Source organism: Ctenocephalides felis, unplaced genomic scaffold (assembly GCF_003426905.1).
Source record: "Ctenocephalides felis isolate EL2017-DRISC unplaced genomic scaffold, ASM342690v1 CF-g0.4_SCAFFOLD_00845, whole genome shotgun sequence".
Taxonomy (NCBI): Eukaryota; Metazoa; Arthropoda; class Insecta; order Siphonaptera; family Pulicidae; genus Ctenocephalides; species Ctenocephalides felis.
Genome location: NW_020536999.1, coordinates 54,094,072 through 54,118,458, shown reverse-complemented (window position 1 = coordinate 54,118,458; position 24,387 = coordinate 54,094,072). Strand labels below are relative to the sequence as shown.

Here is a 24,387-nt window from a genome sequence, read left to right as displayed (position 1 = left end):
TTTTTTATTAAAGAAATGTATTATAGAATTCATAATTAAGATCAGAGGTATTGTGATAATATATATTTTCTATATTATTTAAGAGATATATTTTAATACACATTCATTTAAAATATATTGCAATTTATTGGTATTTTCATGATAGAATTAATTATAAATTCATATTTACAAAATAAGTAAATATTTCTTTTATAATTCTTCTATATAATATTCAATAAAAATATTAATAAATGAACATTTTGATTTAAAATATATTGCATTTCATTACTGCTTTTTTATCAGTATTTGCAATGTAATCAATAAATAATTCATGTTTACAAAATATTAAGCAAATATTTTTTCTTCCCTTCTTTTCTTTGTAACAACAGTTCCTGGTTTGTGTTGAGCTTCAGAATGATTCATAAGTTCTGGTGGACAAACTGAAATCGGACTAGCAAGTATTAGTTGTTTTAAATCATAGAATAATGCACTATCATCTTTAGTGCAGAATGAAATTGCCAATCCAGCTTTGCCAGCACGACCAGTACGTCCAATTCTGTGTGTGTAATCTTCGATAGTTTTAGCCATGTCATAGTTAATGACCATACTAACATCTTTAATATCAATACCTGGAAAAAAATATTCGGCATTTGTAATTTAAAATAAAACTAATTTGTAAATGCAATAATGTTTAGAATTAAATTGGAATAGAAAAGTAAATTCTATAAATTCAATGATAAATAAATGTTTCTTACCTCTTCCAGCTACATCAGTAGCAACCAAAATATCTTTGGAGCCATTTTTAAGACTTGCCAAGGCATATTCTCTCTGTTCTTGACCTTTACCACCATGTAACGTGCATGTGTTGTAACCTAGTTTCTCCAAACCTCTAGCCAAAACATCTGCACCTTTCTTTTGGTTCACAAAAATAATAACTGGTGGCTCCACACCTCTTTGTAAAATTTCCATCAATTTCTTTCTCTTATCATTTTCTCCCATAATGTGTATAATTTGTTCGGTTCTCTCAGTTGGTTTACCAATAGAACCAATATAAACTACTGCTGGTCTACGTAAATAGTTTCTAGCCAATCTTTCAACAGCTGGTGGCATAGTAGCTGTGAACATCACAGTCTGTCTGTACTTTTTCTTTGAGTTATAGTTTTGTAAAAGCTTACTAGCATCTTCTGCATCCTCTGAATCTGGTTTGATATTTGTCACAGGCATATATTCTAAAATTCTTTGAACATCAGGTTCAAATCCCATGTCAATCATACGATCTGCTTCATCCAAAACAATATATGTGCATTGATTCAATACTAAATATCTGTTTTCTAGCACATCAATGAGACGACCGGGAGTTGCAATAACTATTTCACAACCTAATCTAAGTTTGAAACCTTGATCCTCTCTTGAGAGACCTCCAACAACAACTACAGTTCGAATTCCAAGCGGTTGCCCAAATTTATTTGTTTCTTCTTCAATCTGTTGAGCCAATTCTCTTGTGGGTGCTAAAATGATTGCATAAGGTCCTTGATCTGCATCCTCTATTCTTTCAATCTTTGGCAATGATGTAATCCAAGTCAGTAATGGAATGAGGAAAGCCAAAGTTTTACCTGAACCAGTTTCCGCAACACCAATAATATCTCTATTTTGAAGACCGATTGTAATTGCCTGTCTTTGTATAGGTGTTGGATCTTTGTATCCAACTTTATCTATAATATCAAGTATTTCCTGAGGGAATCCAGACTCTTTCCAATTTCTGATAGGATCAGGAATTTTACCACCTTTTATTGTTATATTATAATCTTCTCTGAATATTCTCCAATCTCTTTCAGTCATTTCATCTTTAGCTTTCTCAGACCAATGCCTATCATCCCATTTTTGTTTTTCTTCCTTCTTCTTTACTTTTTTCAGTCTTACTTTTTCCTGTTCCTTTTCAGCTTCTGTTCGTCTTTTTTCTAATAATTCTCCATAAAACTTGCTTTGATTGCGTTTCTGTGCTTTTATATCTATACCTGCAACATTACCCCTTCCAAAAAATTGCACCTGATGTCTTTCTTTATATAAATTATTATAATCAACTGAGGTATCTTCTGATGCATCCCAATCAAAAACAAATTTTCGGTCATTCAGTCTACGAACTCTTCTTTTCTTTTTAACAAGTCCTAAGTATCGTTCCTTTATAGCTTCACTTTCCTTTTCTTTATCTTTATTTGGTCTCTCCTCACGATCCCTATCTCTCTCACGATCCCGATCTCTATCACGATCCCGATCTCTATCTCTGTCACGTTTGTCTTTACTTTGATCTTGTTTAGGAATTTGAAATCTGTTTCTTTCATTTTGCTAAAAAATATAATATCATAAATTATCAAGTGTTATTTATTAAATATTAATAAAAAATCAATAAAATTTCTATACCAGAGCCAGGCGCTGAGCAGCAACTTCTTCCTGCCTTCGCTTCAGAGCTTCTTGAGCACGTTGTTCTTTGGTCAAAAACACTGGTTTGCTTTTTGCTTCTTCTTCTGCTTTTTTCTTTGCAATTAGTTCTTCTAAAGATAATGGTTCCTTTTTCTTCTCTTCTTCCTGAAGCAATTTGAATTTAAGACAAAATTATTTTAATGTTTTATTAAATTACTTTTCTAGTATTATAAGAGTTTTGAAAGAGATACTTAGTAAAATATAACATTGAGAAAGAAAATATAAATAGTTTGCCTATGGTTCACATGTTCTGATTTGAATGATAACCAATCTTATATCAAAAGTGAATATTAGATCTATAATAGAATGTACCTTACACAAAACATATATAATAATATAAATAATATACCTTTTTAACTTCTTCTTCTGTTGGTTGATCTCCTACAGTCGTTGGAACTGTTTTAGATTTTTCTTCACGTTCTTTAATTTTGTGTTCTCTTTCTTTGCTTCTAGATCTGAGGAACAGTTCATAAACTATAAGCTAATTCTCAAGTTAAACATACTATTTGATTTTTTAAAAATATAAGTATATTTGTCAAAATGTCAATGTAAATATTTTTATAATGTACTCATGCATTATGCCATATCAAACAAAAATTATTTGCACTAATGAATGAAAAATACCTAGAACGTCGTTTTTGTCTTTTATCGTCTCTGCGATCTCTTTCTTTAGATCTAGAGCGACGGTGTTTTTCTCTATCGCGATCTTTGTCAGAACGATCTCTGGATCTGGAACGTCTTTTTTTATCATTTGCCATTTTATTCAAATATAGTACAATACAATTTGAATACTATACTAATTAACCCACAAACTTTAGAATCCTATATTAAATTTCAAAATAACTCAAATAAAGAATAAAGTCTTAAATTAGTTTTTAAATACAAAAACTTTTTAAGGTTATGAACGAATTTGTTGTAGAATCAGTTATATTATATCCAAAGCCAATCAACTACAAAAACAAATCATTTCTGTCAAACATTCTGAAACATCAACCTCTGGCGCTGGTGGTTGGCTATCTTATCTTTATGTTTATTATGTTGGCTATCTTTATGTTTTCATTCTATGGTGATTATCATAACCAGATGTTGGCAGTCTGGCAATACTTTACAGTTGTCATTTTTCGCGCGTTTCAAATGAAACGTACTGACGATACTTTTGGTTAATTTAAACAATTTTTTGTGTATTATAAATTAAAGTTATATTTTTTATCATATAAAATGGATCAAAACGAAGTGTATGTTACTTGTGCAGTGAATATAGAGTGGCTTAATGCTCTTGGATCTATAATTCGTAAAGCAAATTACCGAATGGCTACTTTGAGATTGATTCGCAATGATATGCGTGACTTATTATTAGAAATAACAGCAGAAAAGCAAACTACGTTAAAACTTCCTCTTAAAGGAATTAATGTATTTAGCAAGTTTATGTCAGAGGGAAAAGCTACTATTAAATTCAAAGAATCTAAATGCACAATTTTGCTTTCGAATGCGCCCCCATCCACTCTACAAATATTTTTGAGAACTCTGTTTGTTAAACTAACAGGCAACCGTGAACCAATGACTCCGAAAACTCTGAGAGAAAAAATGCTTAATAGTAATCCTAATAAATATGACGAGGTGAGCCCTATAACCACTGCTGATATGAAGAAAGCTAAAAGTTTGATTAATTCAAAATTACCTCAATCTTCATCTCCATGTTCAAGCTTCGTACGCAAAAGAAAATTAGAAGGTGAAAATAATTGTAATAGTTTACCAGCAGCTAAAAGGATCTATTCTGAAAATGACATTTTTGATGAAGATTTAAAGTTGAATTCAGAGCAAGAGAATGTGCTGCAAGCGTGTCTTAGTGGTAGAAATGTATTTTTTACTGGATCGGCTGGTACTGGTAAAAGTTTTCTGCTTAAGAAAATTATTCAAGCTTTGCCTCCGGATAGTACAGTTGCCACAGCTAGTACAGGTGTAGCGGCTTGTCTCATTGGTTAGTACATGTTTTGTTTTAAGCCTACGTTTTTTTCAATTTTGTTTTCATAAATTATTCATCACCAAGTTAATATAAATAAAATGTGACTAATAGATGTAGCTGATCATTTGACAAATTTTGTCATCTAAGAGAATAAACAAATCGTTGAAACATTGAGGATTTTTTTGATTTTGAATATCACACAATATTATGAAAAATCACTTGTATGTCATCCAACTGGTTTTTAAATTAGATCCTTTACATGGGTTAGAATCCACTTTCTCTCACTATTGCTGAAACTAACGTTATCATTGCCTCAATAAAAGAATCAATAACTGATATATAATTAATATATTAATATAATAGTTAGCATATAATTATTCTTATCCATACTTTGGCAGTGATATTTTACCATAATTAATGGTATCATTTTTATCTGCTGCTTGTAATAAGTTTAATTATATTGTAATAATACCATGTTAAGGTGGCATGACTCTTCATTCTTTTGCTGGGATGGGTTCTGGCGAGGCAACTCTTGAACGATGTGTACAAATGGCTACTAAAAATGCTTCACAAAATTGGAGAAGATGTAAACATCTTGTTATAGATGAAATTTCTATGGTTGATGGTCAATATTTTGAGGTATTCATAATATATTACTTTATACATAATCTTATCTTAAACTTTTATTTTAAATTTTATTTTTTTAATAAAGATTAAATTAGTTAAAAACTATTAAAGGTAAATTTAATTAGTTAAGTAACCAAGTTTATTTTTAGAAAATTGAAGCAGTAGCAAGGGCAGTGAAAAGAAATGATCGCCCTTTTGGAGGCATACAGCTGATATTATGTGGTGATTTTTTGCAATTACCTCCTGTAATTAAAATCGATTATTCTAAAAACAATTTCAATGCCCAAGCAAAAGATAATACACATAAAAGATTTTGTTTTCAATCTCCAGCTTGGGAGAAATGTATTCAAAATACTTATGAACTACAAATGGTAACTCATATAATGTTATTGTAAATATTTCTAAATTAAGTAGTTACTTTTAATTCAAAAATTAATATTGATAGGTACATAGACAGAAAGACTCTGAGTTTGTAAAAATCTTGAATTCAATCAGAATTGGTCGTGTCACTGAAGAAATATCTACAAGACTGTTGGAAACTGGTAAACAAGTTATAGAACAAGATGGTATATTAGCTACAAGGTTGTTATTTGTATTATTGTATTACATTATGTATATCTATATATTTGTTGAGTGGTTTGATATTTCTCAAAATATTTTTTTTGCTCTAAAATACAGATTATGTTCTCACATGAATGATGCAAATATGATTAATGATAATAAGTTAGAGCAATTAAAAGGGGAAGAACAAGTTTATGAAGCACAAGACAGTGATATAGCATCAAGAAAGCAACTTGATCTGCAAACTCCTGTTTCTTATAAACTCGTTTTGAAAGTTGGAGCACAGGTAAATTAATTGTGTATATAACAAAACAGCAGTCTCTGTATATTATAAGAGAATATTATTTATATTTTGTGTTTTAGGTAATGTTGTTGAAAAATATTTCTGTAGCAGATCATTTAGTAAATGGTGCGCGTGGCGTAATAATTCGGTTTGATGAGACAAACAATCTACCAGTAGTAAAATTTAAAAATAAAAAAGAATATGTTGTTAAGCATGAAAAATTTGTAATGAAAACGGCAGCAGGTGATTTTATTTTTTTTATTTATTGATATATTAGTCATTATGGTTTTAAATAACATGTTGAATATTTAGGAGGAATATTGACTCGCAAACAAATTCCGCTCCGTCTTGCATGGGCCTTTTCTATTCATAAGTCTCAAGGACTTACATTGGACTGTGTAGAAATGTCTTTATCCAAAGTTTTTGAAGCTGGACAGGCAAGAATAATTATGTTTTTAAAATATTTTATAACTTGTTAGATTTCTGAATCAATTTTATGATAATAGTATCATGCAATCTGCATCTATTTAAAATTTAAATATAATAATTTAATGACTTTAATTATCATATTACAGGCCTACGTAGCTTTGAGTAGATGTCAAAGCTTAGAAAGTTTACGTGTTCTGGATTTCGATGCAAAGCAAGTATGGGCTAATGTAGATGTATTGCAGTTCTATAGAAATTTTAGAAGACAATTACATAGCACAGAGTTTTACAAGTTGGGTGAGAAAAAAGATAAAAAATCTGCTATCAAAAGTACAAAAGCATTAGTGAAAAGTTTAGAGCGAAAACCTTTAGTGAATATATGCTGATTTTAAATACTATTTGTAATTAGATAATTGAATATCTTTAGCAGTAAAATTATATTCTGTTTTTAAATAATATTTAAATTATGAATAGAAATTTTTAAACCTATATTTATCAAAACGGTATTAGTGCATTTATATTAGATAGATATCACCATTTTAGTAGATACACATACAAATAATAAAATACAACATATATAAATCAGTCGCTGGCTTTTCACAGTGTTATATTAGAGTTTTAAATCAATCCAGATATTAGATTTTGCAATTGAATTCATAAATTAATAATGCTATTATGAAATTGAAAATAACCATAAAGTATTTTTTGAAGAAAAAGAAGTGAATCATTACAAATACTTGTGATATTATTTGGTCACTACGAGTAAACAAATATAATTTGAACTTCAAAAATCCTGTATAAAGTATAATTATATAAATATATATATATATATATATATATATATATATATATATATATACATACAATGTATAAATATGTACATAATACAAAGGGAAGTTTTTGTAAAAGAAAAACTAATAAGAATATGTAAAGTCAAACTCAAATATTATTTATCTAAATCTATGGCATATTCTATAAAAAACATAAGGAAAACAAATTTTAAGAGAAAAGTAACAATTATGAAGCTGGACTGGTTTAGGAATATAAACCTAAAATAGAAGATATTATACACTTAGATTATATATTAAAATTAGGTAATATAGAAAATATTGTTAGGAGTTTGAACTTTTTTTTAAGTAACCTAGTAGCTCATGTAGGAACAAAGAAACAAACTGAACCAACTAAGCTGCAGGCATAGGCAACAAATTTTAATGATAATAAAAATATTCTAAGAGTGTTCATTGAACATGTGATGATCGAACTATTTGGTTGCATTCACATTTCAATTTTAAAGCTCATATTATAAATAAACAAAGTTCTACAAATGCTAATAAATTTTAATTTAAAATATATTAAAAAAAGGTCTAAAGATACAAACATTATTTTTTATAGACATATTAACTATTTGTTGAATCTAACACACACCTAATCGTTGTCTAATTTGAGTCCTATTTGTATTACTGCAAATTCAAGTTTAGTAACCAATTCATAATAATTCGTAAAATTTAAAACAATAAATATTGTGCAATACCCCATGTATTGCTTACTGAATTTGATTGCACTAACACAAATAAAATTCAAAGGGAAGTACAATAGCATTTCAATACTTAAATATGATATTGTAAAAAAAAAACTGTGGGAAATATACTTTATTAAAACGTTTTCTTTACTTTAGATATCTTTATATTAAATGAAATATCAACATATCAGTGAACAATGTCTTCATCACTTATAAATGAATATATACATAAAAAAAGGTTAAATTGAGTAGTCAGATAATATTTCCACCTAGTTCTTTAATAACATTTAATATTTGATATCTCTTTCCATCTATAACCTTTTTGCTAGAAACTCCACAGCCTCGAACTTTATTATATTTTGAAATGTGGTCTGCAACTAAATCAATATTACATAAAACATGGACTCCACAATCATATCCATTATCCTGCTGCAGGGTGGTCACGTCTTCAACTAAAAGGCCTGGATTAGCAGTTAAATACTCAGCCAAGACCCTGGCAATGTTATAAGCAGGAGCTCTATTACATCCAAGAGAAGAATCAAAATGGAAAAAACACGTCTCTGGCCTAGAGTATACTAGAAGGCTCCAATGAGATCCTCCAATAGCTGCGCTATTGTTGTCATTAACAACAAAAAATATGAACTGCCTCTTTTCAACTTTCAGAGGCGCTAGAAATATATCAACTTCATTGTTTGAAATGATTTTAATGCATTGTGTCACCTCTGGAGAGACAAATAATAGATAATTTTCGCCAGCATAGGCTACTTTCTCTAAATATTCTAAGTAGAAAGATATCAATGTGTCGTTCAGCCAAAATGGACCCTTAAGTAATTCTATGTCTGACATACGTAATAGAGATTCGTTAAAACTCAGGACAATCTTTTCTTTGTCCATTATTTTGTAAATAAATCAAACATATAACTCAACTTGAATAATAAGTAATTCTTTTTAACATATTAATGGCGGTAAATTTATCAATGAAAATAGGTTAAGTTACTTTGACAACCATAACAAATAAACAAACAATGGACGAACTCTACGATCTGAAGATTAATTTAATTTATACTTTTCTTTTATCTATGATTAATTTCAGTGGCGAATTCAGCTTTGGCGCCAGGGGGTTCACATAATTAAATTATGTATAGAGGGATCCGCCACTGATGAATTTATTGTACTTAATAACAGCTTAGCTTAACCCATCATGTTGCGCAATTTATTATTAAATAATAAACACATCGAGAAACCGTTAATAGTCGGTTAGTAACCTTATAATAAAAAAAGGATGTAGAACACCTAGATAATACATATCCTTTGAAAACATATAGTGCATATATTAATAAACAATAAAATCAATTATTTATTATATCGTCTAAGGCTTTAAGGCTACAGTTTTCTACAACCTTCAACTTACAAATGACAAAACAATGCGTAAGATAAGCAAATAGTGATTTTTAAATAAAAAGTATCGCCATCTCACGCGAATAGTGCTTATTAACTTCATAACCTATTCAAGACAGCTTGGCAAAGATGAAAATAACAACAAATGGCGTCCCTTCGCCTTTGTAACTGATTCGAAATGTAAAATAATGTTGAATTAAAGTTTTATATTAATTTTAAAGCATTCTTGTGTTGTTAATAGCCTAAAGTAGTGCAAGTTTGATACATTGAATAGAAAGAATTAGAAATGAGCAGAAGACGAAGAGCTAGTTCGGCAGCAAGTCGTGGACAAGAGGAAGATTATTTTGAAGAATCTACACCTGAGCCTTCACCGGCTCCGTCATCGTCCAGAAAAAGGAGGAAGCTTGATCCCGTTAGTATAATTCTTTCCACCAATGCTCTATCTTTTACAATTTAAAGTATTTCAGTATCATAACCTCAACTACACAAAACAATAGAAATAGAAAAATGCATACTAATATTCAAAATAAAAAATAACAAAATCAAAACTTGCACCACAATAGAGACAAACCAAGATATACATGACCATCAAACAAGACAAAACCGAAACTTTCACATGAAACATGCTAAATCGAGTAAAGGACTTGCTAGTCCTTTGAGAAGTGCAAGCAGCCTTTACAATAAACTACCGGACGAACTAAAGACAATGACAGACCTAAACAGTTTCAAAATTAAATTGAAAAATTACGTAAGAGACAAATGAAACAAATGAGTTAAAATCCCTATTTTAAATACTTTTGTAAAATTACATTTAAGTATAAGTATGTATGTATGTACGCAAGCGTTCTGTGTGTGTATATATGTGTGTATGATAGTAATAAGTAAAAATATATGTCCTAATGTTTAAGTCTGTTACATAAATTTTAGATTTTATTTTATTTAGTTATAATTGCTGTGATCTCTCATACCAGAACAATTGTCTGACTGAGATACAGTATGTATGAATTATACCAAATAAATAAATAAATAAAAATAAAATAAAAAAAAAAAAAACCTGAATTTAAATGTAAACATTCTTGGATTGGCTGTGTAAAGTTGAATGCAGTGAAAAATAATTTTGAATTATTTCATTTACAATTATGTTCTGCATATTATACAGACATTAAATTCAAGTTAATTTTAATATGGAGCAATATTTTCAATGTATTCTTACTGTTGTACAAAATGATTCTATTATTTTTTATATGTAACTCAAGCATAATAATAATTATTTTTTATCTTTACTTCAGAGTGAGCTCTGTCAGCAATTGTATGATTCAATACGCAATCATAAAAAAGATGATGGTACCCCATTATGTGATGCATTTATCAGAGCACCAAAGAGACGCCAAGAGCCTGGATATTATGAAGTCGTTAGTAATCCTATTGATTTGCTCAAGGTGTGATTGCTACTTTAGAATAACCATATACTTTAGTGATCATCACAGTAAAATTTAATTTTATTTAATATATGATTTTAATAGGTGCAGCAAAAACTAAAAACTGATTCTTATGAAGATGTAGATGAACTAGCCAGTGATTTTGAATTGCTAGTTAACAATGCTCGAGCATTTTATCCTGCAGATAGTGAAGAGCACAAAGATGCAAATGCCTTATGGGAATTGTTTCAAAATCAAAAATCAAAAATTCTAGATGGTAAATATATTTTTCTATTTGTTTTATTATGATTGGTAAAACTTGTTATTTTTAGTGGACGACAAAATGAAAACAGTTTTACGTGTTGGAAGACAAGCTCGTAAGTCAGCAGTTGATACAGACGATGCATCTGAGACTTCCACAGGGCCAGAAGATGATTATAGTCAATATGAAGATTTATTTACTGCTGTAAGTGTTTTAGTAAATATTGTTTACATGAATTTATCTTTAAAACTATATATTATGAGTATCATTCTTCACAGGTAATGACTGCCACAGATCCAGAAAATAACAGCAGGCTGCTTCATACTATTTTTCAAATATTGCCCTCAAAAAAGAGGTATCCTGAATATTATGAGGTTATAGAAAGTCCAATTGATTTACGTATGATTGCAACTAAGATTCAAAATAACTCATACACAAGTCTTAATGATATGGAAAAAGACTTGTTAATGATGACTAAAAATGCTTGTTTGTTTAATGAACCAGGAAGTCAAGTATACAAAGATGCAAAAGCGTTAAAAAAGGTTAATATATTCACTGATATTTGTATTATAAGGCGTTGCTTCTTCTGTGATTGTATCAATTGTTATAATTTATATATAATTATCCATTTTTATAATTTGTTATTGAAGGTTATTACCAGCAAAAAAATTGAAGTAGAACATAATAAACCAGCACTCACAAATAAATCAAGTGAACGTATTCGGAATAAAAGGTTTCGCAGTTCACAATCTTTGTCCGCAATTACTGCAGCTCTCACAGAAGAAGATTTAGATAGTGATGAAGAAGAAGATACTTCCGGTCACACTGATGGCGGAGATACCCCTCAATGGCAAATCTTTGATATGCTGAGAAATGCTGTCAACACAACAGGTAAAAAGTGAATTTAATTTTATTTATTATTATAAACTAAAAATAATTTTTGTTTAGGTATTCCTTTAGCAGAAGCATTTTGGAAGCTTCCATCTCGTAAATATTATCCTGATTATTACAAGCAAATAAAAACACCAATTTCATTAAATCAAATACATGCCAGGTTAAGACGTGGAGAATATGCCACGGTATCTAAGATGTGTGCAGATTTGAATTTAATGTTTGAGAATGCTAAAAAGTATAATGTTCACACATCAAAAATTTACAAAGTATGTATATGAATGCATTTTTAGAAGTCATTCAGATTAATTAAGTATGGTCATATATCATTTCTAAATAGTAATGCAATATTATAACGATTTTGAATTTTAGGATGCTTCTAAGATGCAAAAGATGGTATCCGCAAAGCGTGTAGAACTAAATGAAGCTGAGGTAAATTTGCTATCTTTATTTCAAATTTAATAATTATAGTTTAAAATATTACATTTTTCAAAATCAGGATTCTGAAAGTGATTGTGACTCGACTGATTCTAAAAGTTTAGCATCTGTGAAGAAACAGCGTACTAAAGTTCGAACACCAATTGCCCAAACAACCAATTTAGTACCCCCTGTTGTCACAACCCCAGTTACTGGAAGAAGATATAGAGATAATCCACTGTTGAAAAAGAAACTACTTGCTCTTCAGAAATGTCTTGTAGAATATAGTGTAAGTTAATAGTAAATATTTTTAATATTTGCACCTAATACGTTTTGCTCTTTGAAAAAGTATAAGATACTGAATTTTTTGTATAATTTCAATGTGTAGAGTATACAACTTACTGTTACTTTTTTTTTTTATTTCATTCTAAATAGTTTATTTAGCAAACTTAGTACACAAACTGTTTTCTATAGTCCTATTGAATGGTACATATTATTTTCATAAATATTTTGAATTATGATAATGATATCTAAATATCTACTAAAATAAAATATTGATGAATTAAATTAAATAGATTTCAATAAAAATATATTTGATATTTTTAGGGTGATGATGGAAGACAACCAATGACTGTGTTCATGGAGAAGCCTTCTAAAAAATTGTATCCTGACTATTATCAAATAATACAACAGCCAATTGATATGCAAACAATTGACAATAATATTAAGGTAATGTCCTATAGCAATACATATTTTATTTACATTATTCTTGCCAAGCGTCTCAAAAGACAGACATGCCAGGATTTGCTAAATAATATTATTTAAATGTATATATTTTATATTTATTAAATGTAAATTATTGTTTGAACATAATTTTATTATTTATTGCATATCTACATTATTTTCAGTGTGAAAAGTATGCAACTGTAGATGACATGGTTGGAGATCTACGAATGATGTTTAACAATTGCCGAAGATATAATGAAGAGGGATCTGTTATATATGAAGATGCTAATACTTTAGAAAAAGTATTGAATGAAAAATTAAAAGAATTAAGTCAACCAGAAAAAAATGAAAAGCGCACTCCAAATAAAGCGTAATTATCTAATTTTTAAGTTTTATGTTGATATAATCATTTAATTAATTTATTGTAAATGTACTAATAATTCATATTTATACAATGATTATTTTCAATAGAGGTAGGCCACGCACAAAGCCGCTGAATCCAACAGACTCAAAATTAAGAACATTATATGATTCTATCAGGGATTATCGTGAACCAAAGGCAAATAGGCAACTAGCACTCGTTTTCATGAAACTGCCATCAAAAAGTGTAAGAAATACTAAATCATTCTTAGGATAAATTTATATTCATCATAATTTCCTAATTATCATTTTCAGGATTACCCTGATTACTATGATATAATTAAAAATCCAATTGATATGGAAAAAATAGCTCAGAAGCTGAAAAATGTATCATATGAAAATGTTGATGAATTAGCTGCTGATTTCTTGTTAATGTTTGATAACGCTTGCAAATATAATGAACCTGATTCTCAAATTTATAAAGATGCCCTTGAATTGCAAAGAATATGCCTTCAAACAAAACATACACTTAGGTACTTGTTGAATATAATATGATAAATATAAATATATTAATGTGTGTTTGCGTTATGCAATTGAGTTCTGTGTAGATAACTTTTTTCCTCTGGAATTTAAACTATTTGGATTTAAAGTTACATACTAAAATGTCTATCTTTTGATAAATACTTTTTATATTATTCATTGAAAATTCTTAATAGATATTTTTATATTATTCATTGAAATCCTTTATCACAATTTTTACAGTGAGGAACCTCAATCTGTTCCTGATGTTGTACAGGCTGTGCAAGCAATACTACTGACATTATTTACTTCCACTTATACATATCAGGATGAAGAAGGAAGATGCTATTCTGATTCATTAGCAGAATTACCAGAATATGATGAAGTTGATGGCCAAAAGTATTTTTTCAATTTATAATTTTACCATACTGTATTCATTAGAGATAAATTAAACAAAACTTGTTTCAGGGTTCGAGGTATATCACTGGACCTGATAAAAAGGCGTCTGGACCGAGGTCTTTATCGACGATTAGATATATTCCAGGAAGACGTTTTTTCATGTTTTGAAAGGGCTCGAAAATTATCTCGTACTGACAGTCAAGCTTTTGAGGATTCAGTAGAAATGCAAAGTTTTTTCATCAGACAACGTGATGATGTAAGTATTGATAGATAATTTTTTTTAATAGTCATTGATTCAACAAAAAATAATTATGACTTACATTTTCAAAATTTAGATTCTAACATTACAAGAGAGCATGAATTTAAACAAGACAAAGCAAATTAAGATTATGCATGTAACGACCATTTTAGTTTTTCTCATTGCAATATTGATTTTCTTATGTTTAGCTTTGTAAAAACGGGGCAATATTGAGTTCACCTGCTTTACAATATACCTTGCAACATTTAAATGCAGCAGTTGAAAACATCCGCGGCGAGATTTCAGCCCAAGAAGAATCCCTGGGAAGTAGTGAACTCGATGAGAGTGATGCTAGTGCAGCTGTTGCTATTTCCAAAGGAGAAAGCATGACATGCAATCAAAAAGTATACAGGGTTGGTGAATTTGTCTATGTTGATTCAGAGGAGAAAGGTAATTTTATCAAATTAAAAATAACAATACTTTATTCTTTGCTTAATTTCAAATATTATGTATGTGTACCATATAAAATATAAATGAAATTAATATTTTTAATTTTCAAAGGAAGTTTGTTTCCGCGATTTTATAAAACTTGATAAACACTCGTTCTCGTCCACGTTTTAGCCAAAAATGTATAAACTGTTGGAAAGCTATCATTTGGAAATAATTTTTGACTTTTGAATAATTAATTTTTGACAAATCTTTGGTTTGATAAAGATTGGATTTTTGTTTTTATGGATATGGATAATACATAATTGGCAATCAAATAGCATTTTAATAAAATGCATAATACTTCTTTATAATAATACTTAAATATAATAACTATATAAGACTCGATTATAATTTTACATGCATTTATTTAAATCAATAATATACATGATTGCATTTCCATTTATAAGGATTCATTTTTATTGATTAATTGGTAAACTATTCTTATTTGTTTTTATTTGCATATATAAATAAAACTTTGTTTATTTTTAAACTTCCCATAGGGTAAGTTATTGTAATGGGCCGAAAATCGGAATTGAAAATTTTTTACATTTCTCGACGTTTTGAAGGTTTCTGAACATTTTGGCATACTTCAGAAAAAATGGATGTGTGTGTGTGTGTGTGTGTGTGTGTATGTATGTATGTATGGATACAAATTTTCGCCCACGTTTATGGGCGTACGGATCAACCGGTTTGAATGGTTTAAAAAACATTCAATTCCTATTGATAAGGAAAAGAGCTGACTAGTTTTTGTTAGAGGCAGGTCCAGCAGGTACGGAGATAACGAGCAAAGAGTGCAGAAAATAGAAATCGAATTTGAATGATCTAAAAAACATTCAATTAGTAATGATAGAGAGAAGTGTTTATTAGTTTTTGGCAAAGGCAGGCCCCGCCATTTTGAAGATACGGAGCTAAATATGTAAAAAATGACAGTTTTTGAGAGAACTAAGCGTCAGATTCAATTGATTCAAAGAACTTTCTGCTTGTCTTAACAAAATAATTGATTTTGGAAAAAAAAATTTGTTCCAATTTTCTTTTTTTTTTTATTTCTTTTTTTTTTAGTTTTTTGTACATCGAAAATAATTCAGATTTTATTTTTAATTCTGACTATAGTTCCAATATACTTTAAACAAATAATTTCAACTCTGCAATTCAGTTTATATAATTCTTATAAATATTAGACAATGTTACAATATTTATAATAATCTATTTGAAAACATTCAGTATTCCTCGAACATTTCGTTACGGTACGGGAAGTTCCAGCAATTTGCCTTAAGGCACGATGCCATAATTGCCTCAAGACAGAGTTCCACTTACAGCTAGTTAGATTATGTTTCACATTCATATTAATTAAAAAAAATATATGTATATTTTTAGGTGTCGACCACAAAGTGATTTTTATAGAACGTTTGTGGACCAATTCAGAAGGACAACAAATGTTATATGGTAATTGTTTCTTCAGACCCCATGAAACCTATCATGTTACAACGCGGAGGTAATTCGAAAATTTTGAATATATTTGCTTTTTTTGTTATTGCATTAAATGAACCTAGTATTTCAATCAATATTTTCTTTATTACCAATTACTTACTATTTTTGTTATTTAATTAGTTTGGCTAATATATGTGTTACATAATTTAATACGACAAATTTATAATTTTATCTCCAGATTTTTGGAACAAGAACTTTTCAAGTCTGATGTTCACATGGCAGTTCCCTTATCGCAGCTTCAAGGCAAATGTTATGTAATGAGTGTTAAGGAATATTTCAAAAACAAACCTGAAGGTATAATTTATATTAGTAAATGTAAAATTATTCTTCAATTTAAGTAATTTCATTATTCAAATTTATTTGAATTTTATTTTTAGGATTTGCTGATAAAGATGTATATGTTTGCGAATGTCGATATTCAACTAAGTTACGCGCCTTTAAAAAAATAAAAATTTGGCCATGTCAAAACGATTCTATAAATATAGTGCCAAGAGAAAGTCCTTTGGAACCGCGACGAGTGATGTCAATTTTCAAAGAGAGAGTTGAAAAGCATAAGGGTGAATTAGCTGAATTGCAATTACAAGAAAAACTTATAGAAAAGGAGAAACCTGTAAATTTTTTTTATTCTATTTTACTTCAATTCTTCAATTATGTATATATTGAATAATATACCTTAAATATTTAAATGTTTTAGAATGTGATTGCTATAAATGTTGTTGGTGAAGAAGGAAATACTTACTATGAACAATATAACACAATATGTAGTGGTGTAGTAAAGACAGGTGACTTTGTTTATGTTGCTGGTGATGGTGGACGACAACTTATTGCGCAAATACATGCTATTTGGGAAACAAAAGAGTAATTTCAAAATAGCACCATACAATGAATGAAATTATTTGTATTTTTGAAATTATCTTTTTTATTTATTATAGTGGCAAGTGTTATTTTCGTGGACCCTGGTTAGTACCGCCTCCTGAGGTTCCACATGCGCAATCTCGATTATTCTACCCACAAGAAGTATTTCTATCTACACTGCATGATTGCAGTCCACTAGTCGGAATAGTAGGACGTTGTGCAGTTATGGAACTAAAAGATTATGTGACCAGTATGTTGTATATTAACTACTTAAATAAATTTACTTTATTTCATATTTTGCTCAAAACAATTTATGAGAGTATATTTTTATTCAAAACAATTTTAGGCAGGCTAACTGAAATACCCGAGTCAGATGTATATGTTGTTGAAAGTGTGTATGATGAAGTAAAGAGGCAAATTCGTAAACTTGCTGTGCCGGGATTGAGAAAATTTATTCATAGCAATGCTGTTACTCCAGATGAAATTTACTTCTTCCCTAAAACTATTTGTCCACCAAAGGTAATATATAATGTCAGTGGCGTCGGAACCAAATTTTTGATGGGTGGGCTCGTTTTTTTTTTTTTTTTTAGATAGGCAGCCAGTGGTCTCGTTTTTTTTAGAGATATTAGCCCATATAATTTTTTGAGATTGATGGGTGGGCTGAGCCCCCCCATCAAAATTCATGGGTGGGCTCAAGCCCACACAGCTCACACGGTTCCGACGCCACTGTATAATGTTTATTTATGTATTTGTAAATGTAATGTGATATGTATAAATACTCAGCATATACATTTTTAAGTGGTATTAAATTTAAATTCAAATTGTATTTCAGATTGGAGCAACTGAAATTGCTGCACTTCATGCTGATATTATCAAAGCTCAGCCTTCTGCAAATGTGGATATGGTGAATATTATAACATTTATTATCTTAATAGCTACAATTATATTTAAATTAAGTAGTATGGAATAATTATTTGTCACCTGAACAACAAACACTTAAAAGATTTAGTTTGTTTTTTCTTGTATTTTGGATTTCCTGTATTTACATATATTATATTTTTCCAGCATTGTGTCTCTGCTATTCCAAGTAGGCTAGGTGATGCAGATTTGATGCAAGATGATTCTCTAGACGCTCCTGCTTCAGTCGCTTCTGGTGATCCACCTACACCGTGTGCTACACCAGTACCAATGCAACCTACACCGGCTTCTAGTAAGAAGGTTAGAATTAATATTTATTTATTATATTTTTAGTTGTCTCTTTTTTACCCTTCAAAACGAATAGTTATCTGAAGTCCTGAAATGAATGAAGCAATTAGATTCATTGTATATAACTAATATATTTAATTTTTGCTAAAAAATATTTTATAAATTTGAATATGTTTTACTGATATTTGATGATGTTAATTTAAAGTGTTTTTTTATAAATTTGATAAATTGTTGGTATATTTCTGTTGACTTTCTATAATCCATTGTGTAAATTTTCAACTGTTTGTGGTTTTAACCAACATATTTACTATAAATTTTAGGGCAAGAGTGGAAAGAAGCTTGTCACTGGATATATATTATATTCTAGTGAAGTGCGCAAATCGATTGTTTCTGCTAACCCAGATAGTACTTTTGGTGAAATTTCTCGAATAGTTGGCAATGAATGGAGATCGTTGCCTACACCAGAGAAACAAGCCTGGGAAGAAAAGGCCGATCGTTGTAACAAAGAAACTGCTGCAAGATTGGCTGCAGAAAGTGAAAATTGTCCTAGTCCTGGATTATCTGGGCAACCAGAAAATGCTAGAACCAATGTAAGGAACAAAAACGTTTTTGAAGTAATCAATATTGTGAACAATTGTGTTTATTCATTAAATTAATTACTCAACCTCATTTTTAAATTCCCGTAGGGTAAGTTATTGTAATGGGCCGAAAATCGAAATTGAAATTTTTTACATTCCGACGTTTTGAAGGTTTCTGAACATTTTGGCATACCTCAGAAAAAATTGATGTGTGTGTGTGTGTGGGTGTGGGTGTGTGTATGTATGTATGGATACAAATTTCCAGTCACGTTTTCGGGCGCACAGATCAACCGATTTGGATGGTTCAAAAAACATTCGATTTCTATTGATAGGGAGATGAGCTGATTAGTTTTTGGCAAAGGCAGATCTAGCAGTTACGGAGATAAAGAGCAAAGAGTGCAGAAAATAGAAATCGAGTTTTTGAGAGAACAGAGCATCCGATTTGAATGATTTAAAAAACATTCAATTAGTAATGATTGGGAGAAGTGTTTATTAGTTTTTGGCAAAGGCAGGCCCAGCCATTTCGAAGATACGGAGCTAAATCTGTAAAAAATGGCAGTTTTTGAGAGAACTAAGCGTCCGATTTAAATGATTCAAAAAACTTTCTGCTTGTCTTAACAAAATAATTTTTGTATATCGAAAATAAATCAGATTTTATTTTTAATTCTGAATAAAGTTTTAATATACTTTAAACAAATAATTTTAACTTTGCAATTCAGTTTATATAATTCACATAAATATTAGACAATGTTACAATATTCATTTATAATAATCTATTTGAAAATATTCAAACTTCATCGAACATTTCGTTACGGTACGGGAAGTTCCAGCAATTTGCCTTAAGGCACGATGCCATACAACCCACTAGTGAAATTGAGTTGTTAGTCGAATGTGTTATAAATAATTTTCATTAATTTTGTATACATATTACTACAGGTATTTGAATGCTGTTGGGATAAGTGTGATTTCCAATTTGAGGATTTAAGTGATTGTTCTGAGCATTGCTTAGGTGACGGTACTGGACATGTTACTTTGCACTTTGCTGGCTTACCAGCAGGTAAGAATATTTATAAAACAAAAAAAATTATTAACTTTCAGTAACAAAAAATTTTATTACTGAAATCAGTTTGTTTTTAGGAGTCATAAGTATTTTCTATATATTTAAGCATTGTATATGTATTCAAAATGTCACCCATTGATTCTTTCTATGACTTTAATAAAATTAGGTGAAGCAGAATATCATTGCCAATGGCGTAATTGCATCAGAGTAAAAAAGCAAGCTCCTCCGTTTCCACATTTGCAACGATTGCAAAGACACGTCCGCGAGGTGCATATTAACAAAGGAAATGGACGTTTACTTGCACCACATGACCGCAGCAAGTAAGCAATATATAATAAATTAAATTGCAGTAGAAAGATTTAAATATACCTTGCCTTTGAAAATGATTTACTTAAATTTACGCTCCTTGTTGATCTTTTTGAGCCTGTTTGCCGATCTCTATATATACAATTATTAAGCCTGGAATTAAATTAGCTATTAATTTCAACTATTGAGTTGAAAGTTCCATCGTTCTCAAATAAGGATATTACTCATGTTTAGCAGAGTTTAGTTATTCATTTTTTATTAATTTGAAACAAATAGCTGTAACGATTTCTTAATATTAGGAATTTCAAGTTTTCATCACGACGAATTACGGTTCCGCAGCCGGCTAAGCCAGTTGCCTCCATTTCAGAAGTGACTATTGAAACAGTCACATCGGCATCTGATTCTGGTGATAATAAAACTCGTAGTATTTTAATAGATTTATACCGTATATGTTGACTGATCTTTTTGGAATGTCGTGCATATTTTGTGTATTTTTTTATATGTAGGATTTAGGATTTTTTAGGAGTTTGTTCTTACGTTTTTATTCAAGTTTATATTTACAACTGTGAGAAAATGGGAATCATTTGATTGAATGTGATTATAAAAATATATTTTCTATAAAATTTTAAATTTAAGAAGTTTATAATATTTGTTTGGTTTCATATTAGGAAAATAACTCATAATAATTTTTTTTTTGGCAATCAAATGATTTCTTCTGTAGTTTTTTTAGGAACGTGTTTTGTATTTATTTTATTTTTTACGGATTATCTCTATGAATTTTTGTTGTGTGCTTTTTAATTAGTAGTTATGCATTTGTCTTATTGCTAGAAACTATGTGCCTTCTCGTCGTGTAGTGGCAGTCCAACAACAATTGGCCGTAGCGCCGGCTATTGTACCGCCGTGTAAGTAATTTGACAATAAAGCATGCAATATGTTTATAATAAAATTATGCAATCAAGTTTTTTTGTGTGGTTTGAATTTTATTTGTATTGTTTTTAGTATTGAATATGTTCTATATTACTGAATTGTTATTGATATTTCGCTTTTAACTATTTTAGTCAATGCAGGGGGCAAGCCAAGTCCTACAATACCAGTACAAGGTAATTATTTTTATAAATTTATTCATTAGTCTTTTATTTGAAATACTATTTTTAAAATTACAGCAACCGTGCAGCATAAACAGTTGGAACCACTTTTTGTCAGCGTACCTCCGAGACCGCAACGAGTTTTACATTCTGATGCGTACATTAGGTAACGAATAAATGTATTATTTATTTAGTTAGATACAGGACTTAACCCATTGAACTTTTCTTTTTCGGACAAACAGTACTGATCATTTTAGTTTTTCAGTATTTTGCACAATTCGTATAACATTTATTTAGTTAGATCCGTTATCAAATTCATTATACTTTTCATTTTTATCTATATTCCAATTTAATATGAACAGTACCAAAAAAATTGTCTTTTAAATATTTTTCGTCCTTATTTTATCTATATTGGTGCCATATTTATACATCCTTATAGTTAATAACTTGAAATGTCGGCTGCACTGAACTTATGATTGTTACTATTATATGGATGACAATATTTTGTAGAAAAGTTTGTCAAAAATAATTTTGTTTATGTAATGTGCAGTTATTCAAAAGTTGTATATCTATAACATTATTTTAGATAGTATTGCTAAAACAAGTTTTGCTCATTTAAGATATATTGAGGGACTTCAGGCTGATAACCGTAATGTTAGCAATTGGGAGAAAACGCTAAAAGCAACGCAAGAGACGCAACCGGTTCCTGATGAATCTCGATTACCTTCTCATTGGCTTGCAAATGGGGAGGGAGCTCATGGCAGTGTTCTTAACGCACTTTGGGCTCTTAGAGACCATATGTTTAGGGATGCTCTGTCCATTCATAGACAGTTATGAAGGGAGATTTTTAATTGAGGCTTCAAGGGCGCCAGATTTAATTTTATATGCATTAGTATTTGACCAATAATGTACTTTTTATGAAAGAATATATAAGAAAATAAATGTTTTATTATGCTATTCATTTACTTTCTTTTGTTTGCGGTTGTAGAATATATTGATATCGAGTAGTTTTTTGTAAGTTTCTGAAGACGTTTGTTTCGCCTAAAATTACGACTTGCTAATTTTATTTTGCCCACTTTGAATAAATCGTTTGAGAAGAAATTTGGAAAAAGTTTGAGTATGTGTATCGAATTTGACCTTTCGCCGACGTTTTCTCGAAAAACGGCTGTACTGATTTAAAAAATATAAGTTATAGTGTTTGCAAAAAATCGAAAATGAAAATTTTTGGAAAAATCATGGAAAAGATGGATGTGTTTGTGCGTGTGTGCAGATACAAATTTTCGTCAACGATTTTGCGTACACGGATTAACTGATTCGAATAATTCAGAAAACATTCGATTCCTACTGATAAGGATTAGTTTTTGACAAAGGCAGGTTTAGCCGTTTTGGAGATACGGGGCAAAAAGTGCCCAAAATGGTATTTCAATTTTCGAAATAATGGAGTGCCCGATTTAAATAATTCAAAAAACATTTTACTTGTATTGACGAAATGAACAACTGGTGAAATTTAGGCAGGTCCAGCGTCTCCGGAGATCCAATAGAAAAAAGTGAAAAATAATACTATTTGGCGGTCAAAACTGAACATTAGACAAATGCACATCGTATTATCAGACATTTTATTTGTAATAATAAGTACAAATTTTGTGTACACTTATATTGGTTCTGTACCAATGTTTACAAGTTCCAAATCAGCTCTGCAGTGTGATTGCTCAAAAAATGTTCAAAATTTTCAAAATATGTAAATTGAAATACAAAAAAAATTTTTCAAAAAAGTCAAATTTAAAAAAAAAATCTAAATTTCTCCAAAATATAATTTTTTCAAAGTTTTGCAAAGTTTTATTAATAATTCAATTTTTAGAACGGAAAGTTCCAGCAATTTGCCTTGAGGCACGATGCCATGCACCACTAGTTTATTATTACTTTTATATTAACAAAAACATTAACAATTACGAATTACGGCCCGGTCGATGTTTAAGAAAAACTAATCAGTGCGATTTCCAACTGATATTCGAATGGCTTTTAAATTTTCAAAATCGATTTAGGATTTTTTTTAATCGTCTGGAATAATTATTCGGCCGTTTTGAGGACTCAATTTTGGTTCACATTAACACGCGCTTGTTATGTTTATTTATCTATGCACATACTCTTATTATACTTATATTATACTCTTACTCTTATTAACTTCCCGTAGGGTAAGTTATAGTAATCGTCCAAAAATCGAAATCAAAAATTTTTACATTTCTCGACGTTTTGAAGGTTTTTGAACATTTTGGCATACTTCAGAAAAAATGGATGTGTGTGTGTGTGTGTGTGTGTGTGTTTTGTATGTCCGCTTTTTTTCGTCCACGTTTTCGGGCGCACGGATCAACCGATTTGAATGGTTTAAAAAACATTCAAATCGGTTGATCGGTTTAAAAAACATTCGATTCCTATTGATAGGGAGATGTGCTGATTAGTTTTTGGCAAAGGCAGGTCCAGCCGTTACGGAGATATGGAGCAAAGAGTGCAGAAAATAGAAAGCGAGTTTTTGAGGGAACGGATCAACCGATTTGAATGGTTTAAAAAACATTCGATTCCTATTGATAGGGAGATGAGCTGGTTAGTTTTTGGCAAAGGTTGGCCCAGCGGTTCCGGAAATACAGAGCTAAATGTTAAAAAAATGGCAGTTTTTGAGAGAACTAAGTGTCCGATTTAAATTACCTAAAGAACTTTCTGCTTGTTTCAACAAAATAATTGATTTTGGAAAAAAAAATTTTTTGTTTCTAATTTTTTTTACAAAAATTTTTTTTTGTAATTTTGGATTAAAAATTCAAAAAATCACCCAAGCTAAGCACAGTCTAAGCGCCACTCTGGTAC

At 29.9% G+C, this 24,387-nt stretch overlaps 4 protein-coding genes across 4 annotated transcripts; 2 read left to right on the top strand and 2 right to left on the bottom strand.

Annotated features, from left to right (window-relative positions):
* Positions 1 to 309: 309 nt before the first annotated feature.
* LOC113373471 (probable ATP-dependent RNA helicase DDX23) lies at positions 310 to 3,403 on the bottom strand. Its single transcript, XM_026613769.1, has 5 exons — positions 3,082 to 3,403; positions 2,807 to 2,912; positions 2,398 to 2,562; positions 735 to 2,322; positions 310 to 608 (listed from the first exon to the last, which is right to left on the bottom strand). Exons 1-5 carry the CDS (start codon positions 3,213 to 3,215, stop codon positions 325 to 327), a joined length of 2,277 nt encoding a protein of 758 aa, XP_026469554.1. The 5' UTR covers positions 3,216 to 3,403; the 3' UTR covers positions 310 to 324.
* A 168-nt stretch (positions 3,404 to 3,571) lies between these two features.
* Positions 3,572 to 6,878, top strand: LOC113377312 (ATP-dependent DNA helicase PIF1). The gene is made up of 8 exons (XM_026617585.1): positions 3,572 to 4,435; positions 4,902 to 5,059; positions 5,197 to 5,418; positions 5,493 to 5,629; positions 5,726 to 5,894; positions 5,972 to 6,134; positions 6,204 to 6,328; positions 6,467 to 6,878. Exons 1-8 carry the CDS (start codon positions 3,676 to 3,678, stop codon positions 6,701 to 6,703), a joined length of 1,971 nt encoding a protein of 656 aa, XP_026473370.1. The 5' UTR covers positions 3,572 to 3,675; the 3' UTR covers positions 6,704 to 6,878.
* Positions 6,879 to 7,958: 1,080 nt separating this feature from the next.
* LOC113374423 (sentrin-specific protease 8-like) lies at positions 7,959 to 9,213 on the bottom strand. Its single transcript, XM_026614476.1, has one exon. The coding sequence runs from the start codon at positions 8,728 to 8,730 to the stop codon at positions 8,089 to 8,091; it is 642 nt and encodes a 213-aa protein (XP_026470261.1). The 5' UTR covers positions 8,731 to 9,213; the 3' UTR covers positions 7,959 to 8,088.
* Positions 9,214 to 9,382: 169 nt separating this feature from the next.
* Positions 9,383 to 22,429, top strand: LOC113374407 (protein polybromo-1). The gene is made up of 31 exons (XM_026614475.1): positions 9,383 to 9,646; positions 10,524 to 10,673; positions 10,758 to 10,929; positions 10,985 to 11,118; positions 11,193 to 11,456; positions 11,565 to 11,805; positions 11,863 to 12,074; positions 12,178 to 12,237; positions 12,305 to 12,511; positions 12,829 to 12,951; positions 13,131 to 13,318; positions 13,420 to 13,555; positions 13,624 to 13,841; positions 14,071 to 14,226; positions 14,296 to 14,482; positions 14,674 to 14,914; positions 16,328 to 16,445; positions 16,620 to 16,735; positions 16,819 to 17,051; positions 17,136 to 17,299; positions 17,374 to 17,546; positions 17,643 to 17,815; positions 18,129 to 18,200; positions 18,362 to 18,514; positions 18,823 to 19,092; positions 20,017 to 20,137; positions 20,307 to 20,460; positions 21,275 to 21,348; positions 21,505 to 21,546; positions 21,610 to 21,697; positions 22,152 to 22,429. The coding sequence occupies exons 1-31, from the start codon at positions 9,521 to 9,523 to the stop codon at positions 22,366 to 22,368; spliced, it is 4,983 nt and encodes a 1,660-aa protein (XP_026470260.1). The 5' UTR covers positions 9,383 to 9,520; the 3' UTR covers positions 22,369 to 22,429.
* The last annotated feature ends 1,958 nt before the right edge of the window (positions 22,430 to 24,387 follow it).